The sequence below is a fragment of the Achroia grisella genome, unplaced genomic scaffold, assembly GCF_030625045.1.
Source record: "Achroia grisella isolate CSIRO2021 unplaced genomic scaffold, CSIRO_AGI_Agris_v1 utg1248, whole genome shotgun sequence".
Taxonomy (NCBI): Eukaryota; Metazoa; Arthropoda; class Insecta; order Lepidoptera; family Pyralidae; genus Achroia; species Achroia grisella.
This window is the reverse complement of record NW_026712607.1, coordinates 1,258,405-1,283,618: the sequence shown is the minus strand read 5'-3', so window position 1 is coordinate 1,283,618 and position 25,214 is coordinate 1,258,405. Positions and strand designations below refer to the sequence as shown.

The following is a 25,214-nucleotide window of genomic DNA, read 5'->3' as shown; positions in this document are numbered from 1 at the left end:
AGTGGAATACTGCGTCATGTTATTCTGTTGTGGTACCTATTATAATGTTTTCAATGAAAAGAAATTTAATGACATATATAATAATATTTCTATCAATTCCAATATTTGCAAACGTTATGAGGTGCTGCATGTCGTGTACTTTTATTATATTGTAAATTCAAAATTACCATGTTTGATACATTCAAATAAATAAATTATTATTATTATTAATAAAATTACTAAAATTACTGGATCCTCCATTCTCACCTTCCCATCATACCCAGTTAGAAGCTGATTCAAGCTACATGTATGAGTATGTTCTATATAGCATTACTAGTAAACAGCCGTACACATGATGTTATCAGGGTATACCCATATATTGATGTATGAAATGCTATCGATAGACTAAAATGTCACTTCTCTAGGGCGACAGTAATGCACGTTCTCACGTTGCGCTAACCCGATCATCATTAAGCGGAATTAATTTGATGCTGCTTTGAGTTTAATTGTAAACAAAACGTGGTAGCATTCTTCCCACAGTGATACACGATATATTGTCATGTCGAAATTGCACATCTAATAATATAAATTATTCGCGGAATGCGAGAAAGCGATAACTATTCCGATTTACAATCAGTGGTTATTTCAAACTTGACCCACAACATAAATCTTAGTTGGTCATACAGGGGCGGATCTACCTACGGGCTTTTTGGACTGCAGCTCGGGACCCCGTGGATACAAAGGGCCCCCAGCCTCCACTGGAAACAATAGGCAATATTTAGATTAAAATAAAATCAAAATATTAAAAGTTTATCATAAGGTTGACAACCCTGAGATCAATTAAACCATGGATATGCGCGTCTATCGAACGGAACGGGAATTCCTCGTCGCTTATTTTTGGTCTGTGTATTTTTTTAGTTGAGTAATATAATTGGGTAGACCTCTAAGTTTTAGTCCAGGGCCCAACAAATTCACGATCCGCCCCTGTGTATTATATTGTTCGGAAGGAAAGGGCTATAACAAAATCTAAACTTTTTCCGAGAGACAACAGTAGGCTCGCTATCTGCCCCGTTGGATTCATGCATATCCAACAAAATATGAACATATCAAGAATTACATTCACCACAGCGTCGATAACAACGTCTTTAATCGATCTATCCGGGATTACAACCGTGACGGTATATTACTGTAAAGTAACATCAGAATCGTAACCGAAATGCTTTCCACATTTTTTTTTATCAGCTGATCAAACTCCTGAATCCTGTTTACTGTCGTTATAACTATTCTGCTTCTCTTCTTTGCTGTTGGTTCTTGACTTATTTCTATGCCATTTAAAACCTTATTTTTACAAAGACATTACTCGTAATTAACATTTGCAAACATTCGGGACTGTAACAATGCACGTCATTCAGATACATTACTCATGTCATAGGTACTAGTTAGTATTTATATGATACTTGTGTTTGTGCATATCTGCAAGTCTATGATACCCAGTGCTATTTGGCGGTACTTTGTCCATTAATTCTGATAATTTCTTGCATCTCAAAGTCGTAAAAATTGGAGAATATCCCGGCGTTGGGTTTGATACTCTGTCTGATAATTTATGTTGTCGTACAGGGACATTTACTCTCTTTTCATATCTATTCATGTAATGTATATTTTCGTTATCTTCTGTCTTGTTTTCTGATAATAATTTTGTACAGTTGTGCTTCCCTTCAGTTGTGTTTGTGTCCTTTTGTACGCTATAGTATTGCAAATGGTTTCCTCTATTTACAGAATTTACATTATACTTCTTTACATGACTTCTATCTGTAACTCTTTTCTTAGATTCTTGTCTTCGATACATATTCTTATTGTATGTTAAGTCTAAAGTTTCAAATCTATTTAATTTATTATTCTTATTGTTGTTTTGGTGTCCATTAATATTTTTATAACTAGATCCATAATCGCTTGATAAATGTGCAGGTGGTGAATAATACTTGCGCGTCTCTTGATGTTGCTTACTATTACCTTGCTGTTGAGGTAAATGAGAAGGCTTTTGAAATATTGATGAAGGAGGCGACAACCGTGTCTCAGGTGGGCGTAACGAAGTTGTCGGTAAAAAACTGTATAAAGGTGGTGCCGAACCTGGAAGCGATTGTTGTGTTTGTATTTGTTGAGGCACTGCCCATTGGGATGAATTACGTGAGTTTGATGATTGCAAAGGATTTAATGGCGAAGGTGATGACCGTACAGGCGTAGATAATTGTTGAGGAAGATCATCAATTGTTTTGCCTTTATTTATTTTTTCTGCGTCAGGTAGGTTTTTCTTCACTGCACGGTTTCTTGCATCAATTGCCTCTTTAAATTTGCTGTTAGACGTCATATTTGTAATTTTCTTTTTGTGTAAAGTATATGGATGCGCGACGGGTAATATTTTTATATTAGTTTTCTTTTCTTCAACACGATATCGGTGTGAAGACGATTTGACTTTTCCAATGTCTGGTCTAGTCTTCTTTTTAGAATTATGTGATTTTTTATCATTCCCACAAATATCCTTAGATTCATTTTTTATATAAGTGGTTTTGGTACACACATTAGATGAGCCATGTTTAGTGTGAGGAGCATTATTACTACCTGATTGTAATAATAAAAATGTACTATCTGATTCAAATTCGAGAAATGGAAATTTTATATCCTTTTTTACACCGTCCGTTGTAATTTTATTTTGTGGTACCTTATTGCCGGTATCTGTTTCTCTATTAATCTCATTAACGTTTGTTTTTTTGACATTCTTTGTTACGTATAGATGATTGGAATCATTATCTAAATGTATTTCGTTTGTGTTATCAAAAGTTTTATTTGTATTTGAATTATTTTCTAATGTGGCTTTAAACTCATGAAGGCTGCTATTTTTCTCACTGATATTATTATCGCCGTTTTCATACAAAGTTTTAGTATTTGTATTTAATCCTACTTGCTTATGATGACTAGGAGCTCTATTCTTATGTGTTTCTAAGGAAGAAACAGAATTATCTGGTTTAGAACATAACAAATCCATTCTTTTTGCTATGCCCTTGTCCTGATTACCTGTATTTTTATCATCTATTGTAATTTTTTTCAGTATTACATCATTGATCATTTGAGTCTCTTCATTATGTAGAAGGGCACTATTATTATTTTCAATTCTAATATTAGTGTTATTATCTTTATTTGAATGTATTTCATTCTTTTTAGGCTCATCAAGTACATTACTTCTATTTAAATGGTTTTCAGACGCAGATGTTAGTTCTGACGTTGATATAATACTTCGACTATTTTTATTATTTGTTTCTTTTTCTTGTAATTCATTTTCATTAATGTTGCGAGGTTCTATCACTGTAGCATTAGAAATATTATTAATAGATGTAAGATCAGTTCCGACACTCTGAAATGCCGAATCAACATCATCTAAGTATGCATTGCGTTTGGATGATTCCTTTTCAATTTCTATATATTCAATGTCGTCATATTCATCTTCCGAACCTATATCAATGACAATATTGGTTCGTATAATTCTAAGACCTATCAGTCTATTCATATTATTTTTTGACTTGACACTTTGATTTTTAAGACAGTCATTAGTATTTTTCAACCTATCATTCATGTCTAGTACTCTATCCATTCGCCTTTTAAAGTGCAATGGAAACTTAACACAATCTATAACTTTAATGCTAAGTGGGCAACAAATGGTTAATAATCTTATGTTATTGGCAATATCGAAGAAAGACACGGGCACAAATGATTTCCGTCTGTACGAAGATACGTATTTTAGTTCTTCTTTGTCTTTATGTTCGCTCTCTATTGTTTGTTTATTTTCATCGATTTCTGTAACAAATTATATAGTTTAAGTATATATGGAGACGTAGTGAACTTATAACCAACGCTGACTTTGAATTTATTACCTATTTTTAAACCAGACCGATAACCAGCTTACATGACGTACGTAAAGTAATAAAGAACCAAATTGTAACAGTATTGAATAAAACCTGTAATATAATGAACAATTTATCTTCTCTAATAGATATGCTACTCTACTCTAAAAGTAACAGTTGCAGTAACTCATATTCTTCAATCTAAACGTTCGAAAGGATCAAAGAGCACATATCAGCTGACAATTACATAAGTCTGCGATTGTCGATTATCTGCTGAATGAATTGGACAAATTACTAGATTAATTTGCATGCCTAAAGTCTCTCTTTGCATGCTTCTTTATTAATCGCTACTATCACTTTGATATGGTACGGGGGGCGATACCAAGATAGCGAGTTGTACGACAGTAAAAGTACAATGAAATATTTTTCTTACTATGTAAGTTTTAATTATTTATTTTATTGTCTTTTCTTACTTTTATTGTTTGCACTCCTGTGACCCTCACACCACTTCCTGTGTCACGCTGTTTTGGGTTGACTACAAGAGATCTCTTTTAGAGATAAGTCCTCCTTTGCAAACATAATGTCTAACATGTATTTGAAATATATTTAAAAAAGTTTAATGAAGAATATATATATATAAAGAAGAGCGGAACCTCCTGGCACAGGCAATTTTATGCTTAAAAGGAGATTGCAACAACTGTATAGAATTTAGTAAAAATTGTGTTACCTAAATAAAGAATTTTAATTTTTAAAATGATGTCGTATCGCGATCTTTGACTGCTAGCGCCTATTGATAATGACATCACTGTACCCAGTCAACTTGTGACCATGACTAGTTCAATCTAGACGAAATGTCGATAGAGGTAAATAATAAAAAACCTTTATATCCATAAAATTATTCGTGTTAAGGTATTATAAAGTATCTTAGTATAGTGAGTTTCAATCAGGCTGATACCTGAAAACTTTGAACTAAATCCGAGACACAGCAGTAGGCTCTCGGGGACGGTCTAATGCAACAAACGTCTACAGATAGTCAATAGATAGAAATAGAAATATTTGGTATTCATATAAACTTAGTGTAAATATATTTACATATAAAATATTTATAACTATATTACAAGTTATATAAATGAGATACCATGGTAATATTGTTTATGAGCCCATATATCAAGACTTTTAGAAACGTCTTGGTCACGAGTTGACAGGAGATGGCGGTAGATCAACAATAACCTTAGTAAATTGTCGTGACACTTATCCTGTAATTTAACTGCCATATTTCCATATCCCCCTTCAATCAAAACACAGATTACAAAGCTAGCTGCTGAAATAGAAGACGCAGAAGTACGCAAACGATTTTGTGCAAAGTTCTCTTTAGTGTGCTCTCTTTAGTGCTACTCACTGATTAACTCCGTTCTGTACTCTGCTGGTTGCTCGTAACCGAAAAGCGTTATAGGATCAGTCAAGTCTTCGTCGACCACTTCCATCAGCGGTATTTGTTCAATCTGATGACAAACAAATATAAATAAATACAACTTTTGTCGTCCGTGATGTACTGACAGGATAAAATGGAACTCCTTCTATACATATATAGCTGAATAGAACTGATTTTTTTTTTCTTTAGCAAAAGAACCAACCCGCCCAAGGTGCCTTACTGGCTTGGCACGTTGATTCTTTTGCTAACGACAAAATTTGATTGAATTTTTATATTTGACAAATTTTATGACAATGGTTGGATTACGTTATTGCAAATATTTTAGAGGTATTACTATTTTTTTAATACAGTATTTCCTAGGTTAATTGCTAATAAAATAACCTGTTAATTTTGTTGAGAATTGTTTTCTGTTTCAAAGGTACATTATTCACAAAACTAACAAATCTATGAACACTCTGGCGAAACCAGATTTTATTAATAACACAATTGTATGCATTCGCTTTTGTATCATATCGTTACGTCATTACGTATAAGGTAAGGTAACCACTAAGTTAACTAGGGCTGCCACCTCTACCTGTCTTTTAAACAAAAAAATATTTTTGTTATCTTATTAATATTATAAACCGCGAAAGTTTGTGAGTATGGATGGATATTAATTACTCTTTCGCGCAAAAACTATTGATTGAATGAATATAGCTTAAAGAATATTTATTTAATTTAAATTAAATAGCCTATATTTTATTCTAATGTAGGTATAGCTAGTTATTAATAAAAAATATAATTAATACGTATAAGAAATTTAATAAATATACACATACTGTATGAAAACTGTATGTATTATATTTTTTATTATTTATTAATTATATTTTTTTGCTATGATGTCGATAATTTCATCAGAGAATAAAATGCTACAACCGAAATACCTGTTTTTGTAGATTATATATTACAGTTACAATAATAAACCTGGATAATTATCACAGCGTCATCTATACCAAGCTAACCATAGCTTATGTTATGGATACTAGACAACAGTTAGAAATATCATAGTTAATTACATTGTTTTATACATAAATAGAAAATACCTACCCAAATACATATAATCATACTCAAGAAAAATAAGGAAACGAACTCGCGGCCATCAGAATTAAAGCGGTCTGCTAAACCACTAAACATCCCTGGACGTCCAAAATATGTACAGTAAGATACTATATTATGTTACATCTTTATATATAAAAATTACGTGTCACGTTGTTTGTCCACGATGAACTCCTAAACAACTGAATCGATTGCAAATTTGATTTGCACATTGTGTGCAATTTGATTAAATTTGAAAGATATGATAGCTTACATCTTAATGTATAGTCGCAATATTATTTTATTCAAGAAACTTAGCCACATCAACGCCTGGTTGAGTCTGCTAGTACACTATACAATATACATTAGTACAATATATTTTTGTGTACAATAATGGAATAGTGCACCAGACTATGTTCACGGTTTACGCTGCTTATATACCAGTGGAGTATAATAAACTGATTATGAGGTCAGATCAGTTTAATTTAGTTACCCTTTTGTGGTTAATTCACCAGGAATTTATGACGATGGTTTCCAGAGGGTACCACGTGGAAGTCAACCTGACATTGTACATTACAGTAGCATCGTTAGTCCACATTACTCTGACGGCCTCGGTGTTTAACTTTACATCCGAACGTCGCGGGTTCGATTCCTAGCATGGCACAATCATTTATATTCTTGAGTATGATTCTTTATATCGGTCTGGGTGTTTTCTATGTATATTATGTATGCTTTTACAAAAAAAAAGTATCTATGTATTTGTATCAGTTATCTAGTACCCATAAGCTCTGCTTAGCTTGGGACTAGATGGCCCTGTGTGAATTGTCCTGAAATATTATTACTCATTATTAGTCACTTATATTACTTAATTCCACGGTATATTCAACGGGTGTTAGCCCTAGTATCCCATTCGTTACGTTCAATGTCGGTACTACAGGTGCATCATGTAGATAAGCTTCACATTTGTTTGCATACTGGGAATAATTGTATCTTGTAATTTAATAGGACTACGGATAATAAGAATTTGACGTCAAACGAAACAAGGAGTCGGTAAGTCTTTATAGTACATCATTGTTAATATTGATTTCGTGGATTTTATACAACCTTTCTTAAATATCTGTATATATCATCATCATCATCTGCTTCTTCCTTATCCCATTTATTTGGGGTCGGCGTAATATCTATATTCTTAAATATCTGTATATATATATACTGAAAAATCTAAATCACGATATATAAAATCTCATTTCTGTATTACGCCCTCCTTGTATGTCCTTCCTTAACAATAATATCTAAATTCTAAAGAAATTCTTTAGAATCGAGTCTATATCTTTCAAACAAAATCAAAATAGTCTTAATGATTTAAAGTATAGAGATATTGTATATTATACTGTGATGTATTCATCACAATGGTATATAATACGACAATCTATACTAATATTATAAAGTTCAGCATTAGAGTTTGTTTCTTTGTTTGTTTGTTTGTTTGAACGCACTTATCTGAGGAACAACTGGTTCTAATTAAACAATTGTTTTTGTGTTGGATAGTCCATTTGTCGCGGAAAGCTTTAAGCTATATAACATTACGCTACGGCCGATAGAAGCGAATCATCAGTAAAAAATGTTGCAAAATCGGGGAAAATTATTCATATTTTAGAGCTTCCGTTGCGTGCGCTGCGCGAACAAAACCGCGGGCACAGCTAGTATGATATAATACGCAAGTGTAAGCAAGCGACGAGTTCTCTCGGACTAGTCAGTAGGTTACCCTAAGAATACTAAACTTTGTTATACAACAACATCGTATTTTTCAAACTATTATAATGCTGTTTGCCGCAGCTGGCCTTTACAACTTCACCAAACGTTAGGGGGTGAATGCATATGGCACACAAAACCCGCGGGCGGACTTATGGAACGGCTGAATGCCAACTTCTGCCTGACGCATGACTTTAATCTGAGGCACCTCTAGTGGCCGAACCTCAGCTCAGGCCATTGTAATTACGATCCCCGTTTGAATGGAACGGGGGGTCGATTAGAAGGGAAGTATCTAGTAGGAATCTTGTACTTTTAACTAAACATTGTCCGTGCCGATACCGCGTTCGTTTCCCACATTTGTACTTAGCTGTTACTACTGCTTACCGCGCGGCATAAGCAACGATACACGAAGACTATTCATTTTTTCTTTAACATATATGTAATTTACACTATGAGCGTTTAAACAGAACTGGACTGTACAAACAATATGGTGGTTCTATTTTTAAAATCAGTAGTTAGGTAGGACTGTTATGGTAAAATCCGAACTTATATCTTGTACTCAAAAATTAATATTATTATAGCAACTTTCTAGAACATATTTACATTTTGTATCATAATTATAATTAAATTAAATTTTTACTATTTATATATTTACTTTAAGTTTATAAGCTTAAATCATATTATTTACTAGTTGTATCCACGATATCATCCGCGTGGAATTTAACTTTATTTTTCTAAAATAAAAGTAGCCTAAGTTACTCCTTATTACATCAGCTACCTGCCAATAAAAGTCCCGTCAAAATTAGTCCCTCCATTTCAGAGATTCGCCGGAACAAACAGACAGATAGACAAAAATTGTAAAAAATGTTATTTTGATGTATGTACGATACATACACCAAAATTTATATTCATATGCATATAGTAAAAAACGATTATATCAATATTAGAAACAGACACTCCAATTTTATTTATATGTATAGATTATATAATTAGATTTAATCTTTACTATTTATATATTTACTTCAAGTTTATAAGCTTGAATCTTATTAATTATTAAAAATATATTGTGGTGGTTATCTCACTCAAATTAGATGTCGTTGTAGTCACTGAAATCGGGTTTAGCGGGGCACGCTGGCGAACGGTTGCTGTTGGCGGTAACACAACAAACACAGCAATCGACCGGCTTCGGAGTTCGATTGTCTGACTATTATCGGAAGTGTATGAGATGTTTAGAATATCAATGAACATACGGCCACCCATCAGGTTATAATGGTTTTAATGAACTCCGATCAACATTAGGTTGTTAGACCCAGTACTTTATGGAGATGAGCTGCATCATAAACCAAACTACTGGAATGGAACAATCACATACTATAATAAAAGTAGATAAGTAAATTTATTTCTTCATAGAAAGGATATGACGTTATATTAGGTGTGTATTATATATAATTAAAAATGTTTCTTGGAACTAATTCATAAATAACTACCTAAACATTTCCCATTTCATTTGGACTCGGCTCTACTACTCCTTATTAGTAATTTATTAATAAATAAATAATAATAAAAAATACTACTCGTTTGCAAGACATCTGTGTTGGATCGTTGAGTCGTTCATTACTGTTTCCGTGTCCACACCTAATATTTATTTTTTGAATAATTTTTTATTATTTTTTTATAATGTATCATTAAAAAACACATATTTCCATCAACGTTCCTTCTACCATCAACACCTATTTTTAATTTATATGATAAAACAACGTTTGCAGAGTCAGTTAGTAACTATTTAAATCTTATTGAGTTTTTGAAGTAGTAATAAATTGTATATGCCGTAATATCTTAGAGTAAAACACTACATTTCGATTTCAGTTTCATGTAAGTGATATGAAATAAAAAAAATGGACAAATTGCTCATCAGAATGAGTTGGGTTAATTACTTATATAATGAACGCTTTCAATACTCAATGAAGTCATTTCCAAATGTTAATTATATGAATTTTTAAGTGGATTCTATTCCTAAGTTATTTTTTTTGTGGATTTTACAAGTGGCCAGCAAATCAGAGTGAAAAAAAACCTTACTCCAAGAGCTTACCGCAGTGAGATACGATTTAAAAAGTTTACAATATAGACTCTTTTTTACTTTCATCTACTCTTTAACATGTGGCATACAATTTAATAGTAAAACGTTGCACTACTCTTAATTTTTTTCTGCCGACATTGTTAAGATAATATTCACAATAATGGGAAGGGACGCATTCATAAAAACAAATAGATATTCATAATTTTAGGTAATAAAACAAGAAATACAGTGATTCAAATACTTTGATTTAGGGTTGCCAGTTACATATAAACTGTGTTGAGTTTCAGAACACATACGTGCCGTCAACGTAATATAGTGATAAAAAAATACATTTAGATTTTTTTAATTTAATGTATAGTAATAATGATATCTCAGGACAATTGACACACCGCCATCTAATCTCAAACTAAGCAGAGCTTGTGTTATGGGTACTAGACAGCTAATACAAATATATAGATTTTTTTACGAATGTTTGTACCGTACCAAAAATTGAACCCGCGACCATCGCAAGTAAGAAGGTGTGCTAAACCGCTGTACCACCGAGGCCGTCCTAGAGCCGAGATCCTAGATAGATGTTATGTCGCGAGCTATAGAATTCATAGGCAACTGGTTATATACTTTAGTTAGGACTGTATGTATATTCTATGTTACCATTATTTGTTAGAGATAGTGTAATATTGAAACTGAACCTGGGATATACACGATATCAACAAAAATTGTTCGATGTTTAATAAAAAATTGACAAAGCCTCGACTTATAAAATTAGCGTACGATGATCTCATATTCGTCGCAGTTATATTTTTTTAACATCCTTTCGGACTTTGTTCTGGTGATGGCTATCGATAACATTATCCTTGAATGAAAAAAAATTGCAAATATTATTCTCAATTGGTTATACTTTTTACAGGTATATGTAATTAATTTATGGTACATATTTTTAAGGTTAACGTGAATTAAGTTATCACAGGCAAACTATCCATGAAGTTTGAATCGTAAATAGTATAGAGTGAATAACTAAAACGATTTTCCGCATTAAGAGGTATTCTAGTTATATCTTTAGGCTTTATGACATTAAATTAGAATATTAGGAGCGATAATTCTTATAGATAAATTAGATATATTAATCTAATAGATATTGGATAGATAAATCTGTTAGATTCGCTTTAATATTTAATTTTATTCTATTATGATTCCTGTTGTGATATTCACCGTTGTGTTTTACTTACAATTTACATTTTATTTGTAATTTCCAGCTTGTAGAAATATGTAAACATGTATGAACAAGAAAAAAGATGTTCTTTCATTGTTCCAGTAAGTTTTAAACTTTTGAAATAATCACGTGTACGTACGTGATTATTTTAATAGTAATAGTAGTTAATATTGACTAACTAAGAATAACCAAAATTGACATCTGTTTTGTCTGTTGCATGTCAGAAATGACATAATGTATGAAACCTAATTCTAAAGACCTTAAAAACCGTACATATATGGTTTTTTTTAGCAATAAATACACATTTTAAGCAATAAATATTCATTTCATTTCACTAAAACTCAAAGGACAGAGAAGATTTCCCTTTAATTTGAATTGAATTTAATTAATCAATAATATTAATTTAACTGAGCATATAAGTCTTAATTACTAGTAGTAGGTACTTAATTTAATATTACTGAAATAGACAGAAGACGAAACATTTAGTAAAGGAATTATAAATACATTTAATTATTATTGTAGTTATTATTTCTGAATAATATTAGTTATTATTATGAATACTAGAATATTATTATTGTATAATAATTAAATGGTGGTTTGTATTCACACACTTATACTTAAAAATGTAAAATAATAATAAAATTATTTAAAAGAGCAACACGCAAGTTTCTTGCTCGTTCTTCTTGTGATGAGACAGCTTTCCGAATGAGCGGTAGATTAAAAATAAGTGATGACAATTTAAAAGTGCTTCAATGTAAGTTTATCTGAATAAATGATTTTCTATTCTATTTTATTATATTCTTGAATAATTAAAATATACAATTATTATTTCAGTTGATTACCTGTTGGAAACTATTTTTATACCTTTTTTATTATCTATGTTTTTTTATAATATTATATTGTTTTTATATGACATAAGTCAATTTAATACAAAAATATTCTATCAAAAACGGTGCCGTTTTACTTTTTGGTCATCTTGATTATCCTTCACATAACTATATTTGTAGTCTCTTTCATATTAAAATTTATGATATTTTAATTAAAGTCAAATTCTAAATGATTATAAAGTTTATAACATTATTAAATTCAAATTCAAAAATTATTTATTGATGTAGAACATTTTAGCCGCTTATGAACGTCATATTCTTTATATTATACTTTTTCCCTACCGTCCAGTTCGGTATACAGATCCAATTTAGAAGAACTGCCAAGAAATTAAGCCAGTTCATTTGTAATTTATATTTATATAGATGTCTATGTGTAACATTAAATAGAAATTCCATGCATCAACAACTATTGCCATGCAGGCTTGTCATTCAAATAATCATTTAGTGAGTGAGGCCTTGCTCAGTACCTAAATATGATTGAATCTTAAATTGAATTTATTTAAGAGTAATTCCAGTATATCCTTCATAGATATAAAAATTACACAACAATACTCTTATTGTAAATTTTTATATCTATGAAGACTTCTTCTAAACGATATTTGAGGATAGCAAGTTAGTCTTTAAATCTAGTATTAATATTATTGCTGTTTTTTGGAATAATGATTAGTTCCACTTGTTTTTCATTACCAGTTACCACCTATAGACATGAATGGAATCAAACCTATCGTAACATAAATTTTATCATCTTTATAAGTAGTAAACTTTTATTATCCAAGGTGAGATTAGTAATTCTATTCTCAACGTGGAACTAAGTAAAGTAATAATTAAAAAGGAAATATAATAATTAAATTTTATACAACCTGTCACGTGGAAGTTCTTTTACAAACTTAGACTCTTCTACTACCCCTTGAACACACCGTCTCGGATTAACAATTGGCTGCCGTCTCCCAAAGTAATATATAGTATAAATAATAATTAATTTTGAAACACAAATCGACTCACTCGTCACTCGAACCCTGGCCAACTGTCCCGCCTTTTCATATCCAAGCCCCAGCGTACCCACACATCGCCTCCCAGTAAGCTCTTGTTTCTTATTTTTCGACATGTCTAGTAAACTTATTTAATTTATTAGTTTAACTCGACACCTTCTCAGCTTAAGAAGTGACACACCGTCTAATAAAATATATAATTTATGGTACGTAAATAAACAATATTTAGGGATAAGGGTTTCACAATATTGGGATGTGAACGAATTGTATAATATTATAAACACATTTAAGCATTGTAAACGTTTTCGTATGAAGTAATTATTTAAGAATATGTTCCACGAACTATTTTTAATTATAGGTGTATAACTAGCGATCTGCCACGGCTTCGCACGGATGCACTTTTTGTTACACATCTTTGAATTTCCTGGCTTATTCTATATTATGACTTAAAAATCTTTAATCTATATATTAATACGGTAAACAAAAACTTTGTATCTCTTATTGCGTACACTACGTGGGCGGAGGAGTAGAATGAAAGAGGAGGGAGGAATAGAGTAAAAGAGGAGAATGAACAGTGGGTGTTCATTGAACACGCACACTTATAGTTTATACAGAGAGGGAGGGCAGAATTCAATTTTAATTTTTAATTATGCATAAAAATACATTAAATCATTTAAAAAACATTACACATACTACCATCTATTTGACACACACGCATATATTACAATTTGTTTTAATTTTAACTAGTTACCCGCCCCGGCTTCCTTTTGAATCACTCTATTTATTTCTGAAAAATGCATTTAAAAGATCTAAGCGAACTGAGAGCGGCAGCGAATTTGTTTTATACTATGTAAAGATATACACCTACTATCTACCTTCATATCATAAAATACATAATAGAGAAATTAAATTTATTTATCTACTTTTCATGGAATAATAAAAATACTAGGTATTTTCATGTAATTCTTGCAAGTAGGATTAGCGCAACCTATCGAGTAACCGCTATTTTTAGATCTATTCTAATGCTGTTAAATATTTAAATAATGACAAATAGAAAGGACACCCCAAACAAAGCGGAACAACTTATGTAGTTTCTGAAAGACAACCTCAGCCTGACTTCAGTGTAAACGCACAGCTAGGGGTTTATACTTTATATTTATCGAATAAAAATATCTTCAAAAGACCTTTTGCAAACAAAAGAGGTAACGAGGGGGTGTATTACCCATAAAAAAACACACGGTATATCTACAAGAGCCAATGCTTGAATCACGATGTCGCGTTAGCATAACTATCTTAGCCCGCCCTGTAGATGATGGGCAGGCCCCATCTCGTTGATACCTATACCCTATTCAATTATGGAAGCGTATGGGTAAACGTGCACGCTTTCTGGGCCATTTGATTGGGACGCTGCCTAGGGATTCGAACCTAGGACAAGTGACCGTGGACGATCATGATTACTGGTATAAAGAAATTTGGAAAATGATATCGTAAGTAATGTGAACTAATTCGCTATCAATGTCAGTCAAGTTGATCTTCATGTCGTTCCCCCTGGACACCATCATGATAATGGAGACAACACCAATGAGGGTATTCGCTCAACCAGAAAATTTCTACTTCATATCCCGGCTCATTTATCCGGTTTCGTCCATATTCTTTCGCCCTTCAGGCTATCAAACTTTGGAATGACTTACCTTTTGATATCAAAACCGCTACGAATAAAATTTCTTTTAAACGTAAACTACGGGAACATTATCTCAACTTGTATAATATAATATTTGTATATATTTATGTAATTTATGATTGTATTCCTTAGATATATATTGTATTTATCGTTCTGTTTATATTTTGTTGCATTTTATTTATCATTTATTATATTTGCACCGCTAACATTTATTCTCTGCACCACCTATGGTTGACTGGTAGAAAATGCCGCATGGTGTTAAGTCCGCCAAATGTACTTTACTATATTTTGTATATTGTGTGTATTGAAGTTAAATAAATAAAAATATAAAATAATTTCCTAGTGAACATGTCACGATAGGCCAACTCACTTTCATACTCGTACTATCATCGTCCATTGGAGCCCTGCCAGTGTGAACCGCTAGCGCAGCGGGTGCACCAATCCATAATCTTCCAAAAAATAAACTTCGAATGTACATAAGAAGACTATCATACCACCGTACTCGCCGCATCTAATCGAGGCATAAACGCGCGGAGTCTTTTATCTGAACATAAGCATTCATGGCGTTAGATTGCAATTACGATAACACGAAGCTCGCGAGTGACATGAAAGGAAGGAGGCCACCGTAAAAACGGGTTTGTTTATGTTTTTAAACGTCCCCCATTTGGGGAGGACTGGATGTATTCATTGCATTTTAATTGCGGCCGATTCGCACGAAGTTTGCCTAAATTTATACTTCACTAGCTATGCTTTGCGGTTTCACCCCCCGTTAAATAGTAAAGAAATGGCCGCCACCGTCATCACGTGACCTACTGCATTATATTGTATTCTAACTGACCCGAGGACTTCGTGCATCACACTTATCGCCATTGTATATCCCCAATTTACATAATATATTTTTAAATTATGGCCTATGTATTTTTTGATGTACAAACTGTGTTACTGTAAACTTTCATTAAAATCCGTTCATTAGTTTTTGCGTGAAAGAGTAAAAAACATCTATCCATAGTCGCCAACTTTCGCATTTATAATATTAGTAAGATAATAAACTAGGACAATCCACACAGCGACATCTAGTCCCAAGCTAAGTAGAGCGTGAGTTATAAATACTATTCAACTGATAGAAATACTTTTGACCTGAATACCGCTACTGGAAGCATTACAACCTTCCTCATTAATGATTAAATTCCGACCATTACCGAATCTACATCCATATCGCGACACTTGTTACATCTTTAAACGAGGCATCATCGGGTATAAATAGAGTTCGAATGTAGTGTGGAAGCTAAATGTTGACAAACAAAGAAAATAATCCATTAAGTAATTAAATGGACTTCCCCAAAATAACATCCGTTTCGATAAAATATAGTGAAAGAATTTCCCATTTTGCCAAATGTATTGGTTCTGCAGTCTCGTCAGGACAAACTCCGCTCTCTCTTTATTTATAAACTAATATAGAACTATAGTTATAGTAATTAGAGTATATTATTCAAATGCAAGAAAAAGAAATGTGAGAATGTGAGAATTTTCATCGGATGCAATACGAGAATTCTCATCGAAGAACAAAGCATTCGTTAATGCAAATAGCAGCACCATTTTATCACTATCCATTACAGAAATAACTATACGTTATTGTACAGACAAGGAAAAACCTAATTTTATTCATATTATTAAGGATAACTCAAAAACTACCGGTGAAAAAGAATTAATTAGTATTTTTAAAAGAACATATTTATGTTCTCTGTTTTTTATATTAACTATGATTTTTGTATTAAGGCGAAGAATCTAATAGAAATAGGAAAATGTTGTCCTTTTGTTCTGTTAGTTTGATAAGTTTAATTCAATAAAGTAAATTCATAAGTACAAGTAAATGATTTCCACAATTTTTAACAGTAGGTATGTGAATTGGAAAACGTCAGCTTTCAAATATGAAAATTAACAAAATCGGTTCACGTTCTTATGAATATCCAATAAAAAAAATTAACAGTTTTTCAGTAAATGTATATAAAAGTATATATAGTACCAAAAAAACAAACTAAACAAAATATTTTTGTCTATTTGGCTTTAGATTGGTGATAGCTAATGGAACTAGGAGTAACTTAGGCTACTTTTATTTTAGTTCTATTTATTTTCAGAAAAAAAGCTAAATTCCACGCAAACGAAGTTAAAGGGTAATAGCTAGGAAACAAAACAAATAATAAGTCGTGAAGTTTGCAATCTATTCTAGTGAAATATATATTATAGATTAGATTATTGTACAGCAGAATAGTTTATTGTGATTTCACATTCATTATCAGTTCATTATATAGATGCCTACAGGAAATTGACAACTGACTATTATCAGAAGGATATATATAGTAAATGCATATAATATATGTATTTAAAATTCTCGTTACGCAGCGTTTATACCATACTCCTTCGGAACGGTGTTACCGATTTTCATTAAATTTTGCATATCGGGTAGATCTGAGAATCTGCCAACATCTATTTTTCGTACCCCTCAATGATAAGGATGGACCCTAAATATTATTATTAAAATTAATTAATCCCTAAATATTTTTTAGTACCAACCCTAAATAGTTTTAATAACGATATTAATACCTGACATTTATATGGCAAGCTATGACAGCTAGTATAACATTTAAAAATGGATGTATGGTACGGTAAAACCTATATTTTTAAACCCAACTTTTTTATCTCATTTGTTTTAGCAGGCATATTTTGCGAGCGGACGAATATCCTATTTTGATAGGATTATCTACATTTACATACGTAAATTAATGAAGTATGTATTAACCACAGATACAATATATTGTTAGCTTAATTACAGAACACTCAGTTGACTAATTTGTTACTTATTTTCCAATTTGGAACCGTAGTGAGTCACGTGATGTTGGTGGCGTCATGATTATAGCGGCATAATAGTGGTAGATATAAAGAGACCGGGAACAAGGAGGGAGCGGGCTGCTCTCTCTCTCTATCTCTGTTCGAGGCAACCGAGATGACCAGACCTGAATGTACAGCGACGCAATTTACGTGGAGTGTATTATGAAATAATAATACTAATATAATACTAGCTACCCCGGCTTCGCACGGGTGTAGATGCATTATACATATAACCTTCCTCTTGAATCTTTCTATTCAAAATCTATCTACCTATCTGTTAAAAAAACCGCTTCAAAATCCGTTGCGTAGTTTTAAAGATTTAAGCATACATGGGGACGGACAGACAGCGACAGCGATTTTGTTTTATACTATGTAATGACGATATAATTATTATGATAATCAATATGCTGTGAGGAGCTGGTGTCTGAAATATGTTATAACCTGTAATAGATCTGTATTACAGGTTATAACATAATATAATGTGTGATACGACCAACGTGTTCTGGCTGTTTAGGACACCGCTCTACATCCGATGATCGCGGGTTTGATCCGATCCGATCATACTCACATTTGTGAGTATGATTGTTAGTATCGGTCTGTGAGTTTTCTATGTATAAGATGTATGTATATACAAAGAAAATCTTTCTTGTTTGTATCAGTTATCTAGTACCTATAACACAAGCTTTCGCTAGCTTAACTAGGGTATAGATGGCGCTGTGTGAATTGTCCTGATATTATTATTATTATTATACTAAATAAAATATAATCATACAATGTTGGTAAAAACATAATAGGTAATGAAGGTAGAGAGTACATGATAGTGTAAGGAGAATATTACATAGATAAGATAAATTACATGGTACAGTGGACTGGATTACTGGGAATCCTGCCCCCTCGTAATCCGACATGGTCAATTTATTATTGAATATTTTTTTGACAATCTTCGCTAATGTATGATTGAGCAAGTTTGAACTTGTATGCGTCACCACTGTTGTACTCGACGCGTAGTGTATTGTTTTGACTATGATTGCTTAGTTTGAATTTGACTACTTACATGTGATGAAGATAGCAGTGCAGTATAGAATATGTTCATTGTTTAATGTTTATTCACACGTATGCGTATCAACTCAGAAGCGAGAGCATAAAACACTGGCAATTAAAGAAAACTGTGAAAATTTAGACCGCCTAAATCGTAACGAATGTTTTAATAGTTGACATACATAATGATATTTGATTATACTTGAAAGTGCATATACATACATACATATATAACATAGAATCTTAGCACTGGATGTATAATTCGTCGGATTACAAGATACTCTTTTGTAAAAAATTCCAGACTATAGGGATCCTTAGGCAGCACTCTATAATCCGACAAATTCGATGGTCCGACACTGCCCTGCAAAACGTTTGTCGGATAACCGGGGGTCCACTGTATTATTATACTAAATAAAATATAATCGTACAATGTTTAGAGGTAAAAATATAATAGGTAATGAAGGTAGAGAGTACATGATAGTGTAAGGAGAATATTACATAGATAAGATAATTTACATGGTACAGTGGACCGGATTACCGGGAATCCGGCCCCCCTTGTAATCTGTCGTAGTCTAATATTTATTATTAAATATTTTTTTGACAATCTTCGCTAATACATGATTGAACAAGTTTGAATTTGTTCACATCACCACTGTTGTACTCGACTCACTGTTGTGCGTCGGGTATTGTTTTGATTATGATTGCTTAGTTTGAATTTGATTACTTACATGTGATGAAGATATAGCTTGTGTTCATTGTTTACTGTGTATTGCGTATCAGCTCAGAAGCGAAAGCACAAAACAATCACAATGAAAGAAAAATGTAATATTTTAGATCACCTAAATCGTAACGAATCTTTTAGTAGTTGACATACATAATGAAGTATGATTTGTACTTCAGAGTGCATGTACATATATAACATATAGAATCTTATATCACTGGATCTGTAATTTGTCGGATTACAAGATACTCTTTTGTAAAAAATTCCGGACTATAAGGATCCCCCTTAGGCAGCACTCTATAATCTGACAAATTCGATGGTCCGACACTGCCCTGTAAAACGTTTGTCGGATAGCCGAGTCCTCTGTGTTTACAAAGAGAACTTTTGGCAAAACTACTACTTCTAACGAGCAGTTTGCTTTGAATGCTGTGTTTTTTTTTACATATTGAACTTGGGCAGTGAAATTACAGAAGCACAGCACTTTATTCCTCCGAAATGGCATCGCATGGGACTTGATGACGTGATATCCTTCATGATGTTCATGTATATATTGTGGGCAGTTTTGATCATGTAGACTAGGGGAAGGGGATTGTTAACCATACCTATTATTTAACAATTATTTATAATGATCTTACATTATTGATGTGCACTAAGTATTGATACAATTATATCTATATTATAATTATGTTGTTTTTTCTTTTTATATTTGATGTACATATTAATTTATGTAATTATTCTTTCTGTGAGAGGAACAATAAAGTGTTTTTCATTCATTCCATTCATACATACAATAATTAATACTAAATCCCAGTTAATAATGCAATAAAGACGAAACTTAACTATACTCTTAATAAATATACGCACTTAAGACAGATTATGGCAACTAGTGTTTACCGTACAATGCAATATTTGAAGTTTGTTAGTTATCGACACTGATGTGAAGGGGTTAACGTAAATTTGTCAAATCGACGTTTTCATACAAGTAATAGTAATTAGTACAAGATGACCTACTTGGTAGCCAGGGATCAATGTTAATCGACGTTTTCATACAATATTACTTATCGTCCAGTACAAGATGATCTACTTGGTAGCCAGGGATTAAGGTTAATTGGTGGCTATAGTTTTCATAGAATTTTAGTAGTCGTCCAATATAAGTTGAAATAGAATCAATTAAAGTGAAAAATTATAATAAAATAATAACAATTTACCAGTTTCTGTTCACCTAATTACCTATCTGCATGCCAAATTTGAACTTCCTAGGTCATCTGGAACTGGGTTATAACTTTGATCTATAGTTGAGTCAGTGATAAAAATGACGATTTTTAGACGTTAATGTCGTTTAAATGACCCTTTGAGATGTGTTTATGAAATTTGGAACATATATTTATCACGCAAGTCTCAATATATAAACCAAATTTGACTGGTTTATGTGAAATAGTTTTTGAGTTATGAGGGGGTCAAAAGTGGCTCCAAATGGTTCGTGTAAAACTACACACGGTGCTGCTCGCCAGTTCTCTTACTTGAACTTGGCTTTGACACGCTCCCGCGTGTCTAGATAAAGCCCAATATTAATATATAAATTACAAGGCGTTTCCTCGTTTTCAGCCGCATTAAATTACTATATAAAATATAGCCTATGTGTTATTCTAATGCATAAGCTTTATTACTGTAAAATTTCATCAAAATCCGTTCAGTAATTTTTGCGTGAAAAAGTAACAAATATCCATACTTAACAATTTTTTCGTGTTTATAATATTATTAAGATATTAAGTTGGCTTAAGTAAAATAAATTAATAAAAAAAATACGGTCATAACGATAAAGTTGTAGGCGCCTGGTTAATAATATCAATGTAGTTAGTCAACGCAAATACTAATAAACAATCGCTAAATTAATAAAAGTATCTAAATTGACTAAACTTATGTACTGAACTAAAAAATATAAACATACCTTAAATTCTTTCTATGCTATAACACTATCTTATCCACACATGAAAGAATAAATCATAACAAATTTTTAAGTAAATGATTTGTTATAGTAATCTTCAATAGGATTATATTAATGTTTTATTAATTCATTACAATCGTTATTTATTTGTTTCTGATATTGTAATCAGCACTGAATCACTGCCAAATGTAGTATGGAATCTGTGTTTATATATACGAGAACTTCGCACATGGGGCGTGGTCGAATGACGTATTGTACTGATAAAAGACTAATTAGAAAATGTACTAATGTAAATAAGTTGTTAATAATTACTGAATTTACACTCGGATTATTGTATACATTCAATCGGATTATTATGTTATTCTGATGCATAAGTTATGTTACTGTAAAGTTTCATCAAAATCCGTTCAGTAGTTTTTGCGTGAAACAGTAACAAACAACCATACTCACAAACTTTCGCGTTTATAATATAAATAGATACTCGCCCCTGCTTCGCACGGGTGTACATGTATTATATATATAAACCTCTTGAATCACTCTATCTATTTAAAAAAAACGCGTCAAATCCGTTGCGGAGTTTTAAAGATTTAAGCATATATAGGGACAGACAGACGGCGACTACGACTTTGTTTTATACTATGTAAAGATGAGTATTATTGCTTGTATTGATCTGGGCGTTTTATGAGGATGAATCTACCCTTCCTTTATTATTACAGTGGACCCGCGTTAATCCAGCCCACCTTGTAATCCGACATGATTTATTATTGAATATTTTTGTTACAATCCTCGCAAATACATGATTGAACAAACTTGAACTTGTACACATCACCACTGTTGTACTCGACGCGTCGGGTATTGTTTTGATTTGACAGATAAAAATTGTAAAAAATGTTATTTTGGTGTATATACCGTATTTATATTCATATGCATGTAATAAAAAACGGTTATTTCAACATTACAAACAGACACTCCAATTTTATTTATATAGATAATCACTTTTCCTCCGGTAGTCAGAGGTTTAGCCAACAAACCTTCATAGTGCTTTTGTATTCTTAAATTAAAACGGTACCAATATTTGCCAGTTCATTAGTTTATTACATGAGAATAGTAAATACTATTTATATAAATATATTAATGATGTTTTGTTAATCATTAATAACGGACTTACTTTAATGATAATCTTAATATTAAGTATGGGAATATTAAGTAACGATTCTTCCGACACAAGCCTTAAAAGATTTTTATCTGTAACTGTGCAAATCTATACATATAAATAAAATTCGAGTGTCTGTTTGTAATATTGAAATAACTGTTTTTTACTACATGCATATGAATATAAATACGGTACATACACTAAAATAACAACTAAAATATAATACAATTTTTGTCTGTCGGTTTGTTCCGGTTAATCTCTGAAATGGCTGGACCGATTTTGACGGGACTTTTATTGGGATTAGCTGATGTAATAAGGAGTCACGAGTACAGGTATTATATAAATGATATTTATTACAAGAGAAGTCCAATAACTTTTTGTTCCTAAACTAACTGGGAGAAGAGTAATAATAAATTTTAATTTAAGCTTATGAAATATATATATACCAGCTTTTGCCCGCGGCTTGGCTCGCGTTAATTTATCCCCTTAGGGGTGGAATTTATCAAAATATCAAAATCCTTTCTTGGGGAATGCTACGTCATAGTTGCTTTATGCATGCTAAGTCTGCAAACATTTTTATTCATGAGTATGTATGTGTATATTTGTGACTAGTCTGGGTGTTTTCTATGTATTTATAAAAAAACTAAGTATTTATTTTAATTGTCTAGTACCCATAACACAAGCTCTGCTTGCCGTGGGACTAGATGGCGCTGTGTTAATTGTCCAGGGTTATTTATATTATATATTTATTCTATATTCACGAGCAGTTTAAAATTAAAACAAATGTTTATACACATTAACTATCTTTAATTACAATAACTTTAATTTCTATTCAGTAAAAGTATTATACATTAGAATTAGTCACAACGTAAATTAAGTAAATAATCTTGAACTTGAATACCACAGACTATGAAACTTGCACAGTGTAGTCAACGAGCCAGAGACATTATTCGTCAAAAATTTTGAAAACTTCCAACATGGAAAACATCTAACAACATGTTGAATCTAACAAAGCAAGCTGCTGGGCTGCTAAAATAGGTGATACTATGTAACATTATGTTATCTATGGTGATACTGAGGTACCCATGTAGACAAGTTTTCACAAAGTAGATCTTGGCAAAAAATTGAAGAATAGATCTTAGTTAATTTTTTTTATTCTACTGAGTTCTTGGTAAAAATGGGATCGCTTCATGAATGTTCTGCATAGCTTTTGGTTTGGTTTTTACATCTGAAGATCAAAATCAGGTCCTAGCAACTTCTTGTACATTATATAAGAGAAGAAATGGAATAATTTTTAAAATAAGAACATCAATAAAGTAAAAAATATGAAGACATGGCTGTATGGGCGCAGTGCCGATAAAGTATAACCAGAACCAAGAGAAAAAGGAATAATCTTTCTTAACTTATACCTCATTTTACATCGATATCACCTCTTATTGATCACAAATATAAAATATAATGTTATATAATCTATAACCTTTCTCAATAAATGTGCTACACAACACTAAAACAATTTTTCAAATCGAACTCTAAAATCGATCGATTACTTTCCGAGATTAACGCGTTCTAGACAAACAAAATACTCACAGTTATATTAAGAATAGTTTGTATGGAAGATTTAAAAATTCTTATTTAACGATTGCCCCAAAGTGCAGAAATAACTTTATGAGATTAACGCGTTGAAGACTAACAAAATCTTCACCACTATATTAAGTACTAGTTGTGCCCGCGGTTTCATTTATAGCCTATATGTTATTCTGATGTATAAACTATATTACTGTAAACTTTCATAAAAATCTGTTCAATAGTTTTTGCGTGAAAGAATAACAAACAACTATCCATACTCACAAACTACGGAAGAATTAAAAATCGTTATTTAACGATTGTATTTAGATGAAGTAAATACTTTATGAGATTAACGCATTGTAGACAAACAAAATATTCAGCATTAAGTTAAGTGAAGTTTGTATAGAAGATTTAAAAATTCTTATTTAACGATTGTCCTCAGATAGAGTATTTCACTTTCACATCACGAATAGTATCACCAAGGAATATCCAATAGTATTGATATCTGCAAATAACTTGAGCTGATTTCACCACGTGACCGGCGTACTAACAATATCACGGACAAAATAGTCTATTGCTCTTTTATCTATGATTCAAATTGTTCATCGCATCGTTTGCATCCCCTCTCTCATGGGGACGTCCATTAATCACGTGATCTTTTTTTAGCATTTTAACTCCCCCACCTGCCCCTTGGTGAGAAGTAGTCAGGTTTACGAGAACCCCCCTCTCCGTTCAACATCACGTGAATTTTTAGTGCTTACAAAGAATCTTATAATTTTTAGAATATCATCTTTAAATAAAGGCTTAAATCTTATTTTATTCTGGAATTTAGAAACATGATAAAAATGTCTAGACTAAGTTGCAGATTGTTTTTGATTGCCATAAAAATAAATACACAGGATAGAGTGTACATACTTTCCAAAGGGATACC

At 32.0% G+C, this 25,214-nt stretch overlaps 1 protein-coding gene across 1 annotated transcript; it reads right to left on the bottom strand.

Moving 5' to 3' along the window:
* Positions 1-1,225: 1,225 nt before the first annotated feature.
* On the bottom strand, positions 1,226-21,648 carry LOC131854914 (probable serine/threonine-protein kinase clkA). Its single transcript, XM_059206097.1, has 5 exons — positions 21,568-21,648; positions 5,272-5,374; positions 3,268-3,825; positions 1,959-3,063; positions 1,226-1,301 (listed from the first exon to the last, which is right to left on the bottom strand). The coding sequence occupies exons 2-5, from the start codon at positions 5,354-5,356 to the stop codon at positions 1,226-1,228; spliced, it is 1,824 nt and encodes a 607-aa protein (XP_059062080.1). The 5' UTR covers positions 5,357-5,374; positions 21,568-21,648.
* Positions 21,649-25,214: the final 3,566 nt, after the last annotated feature.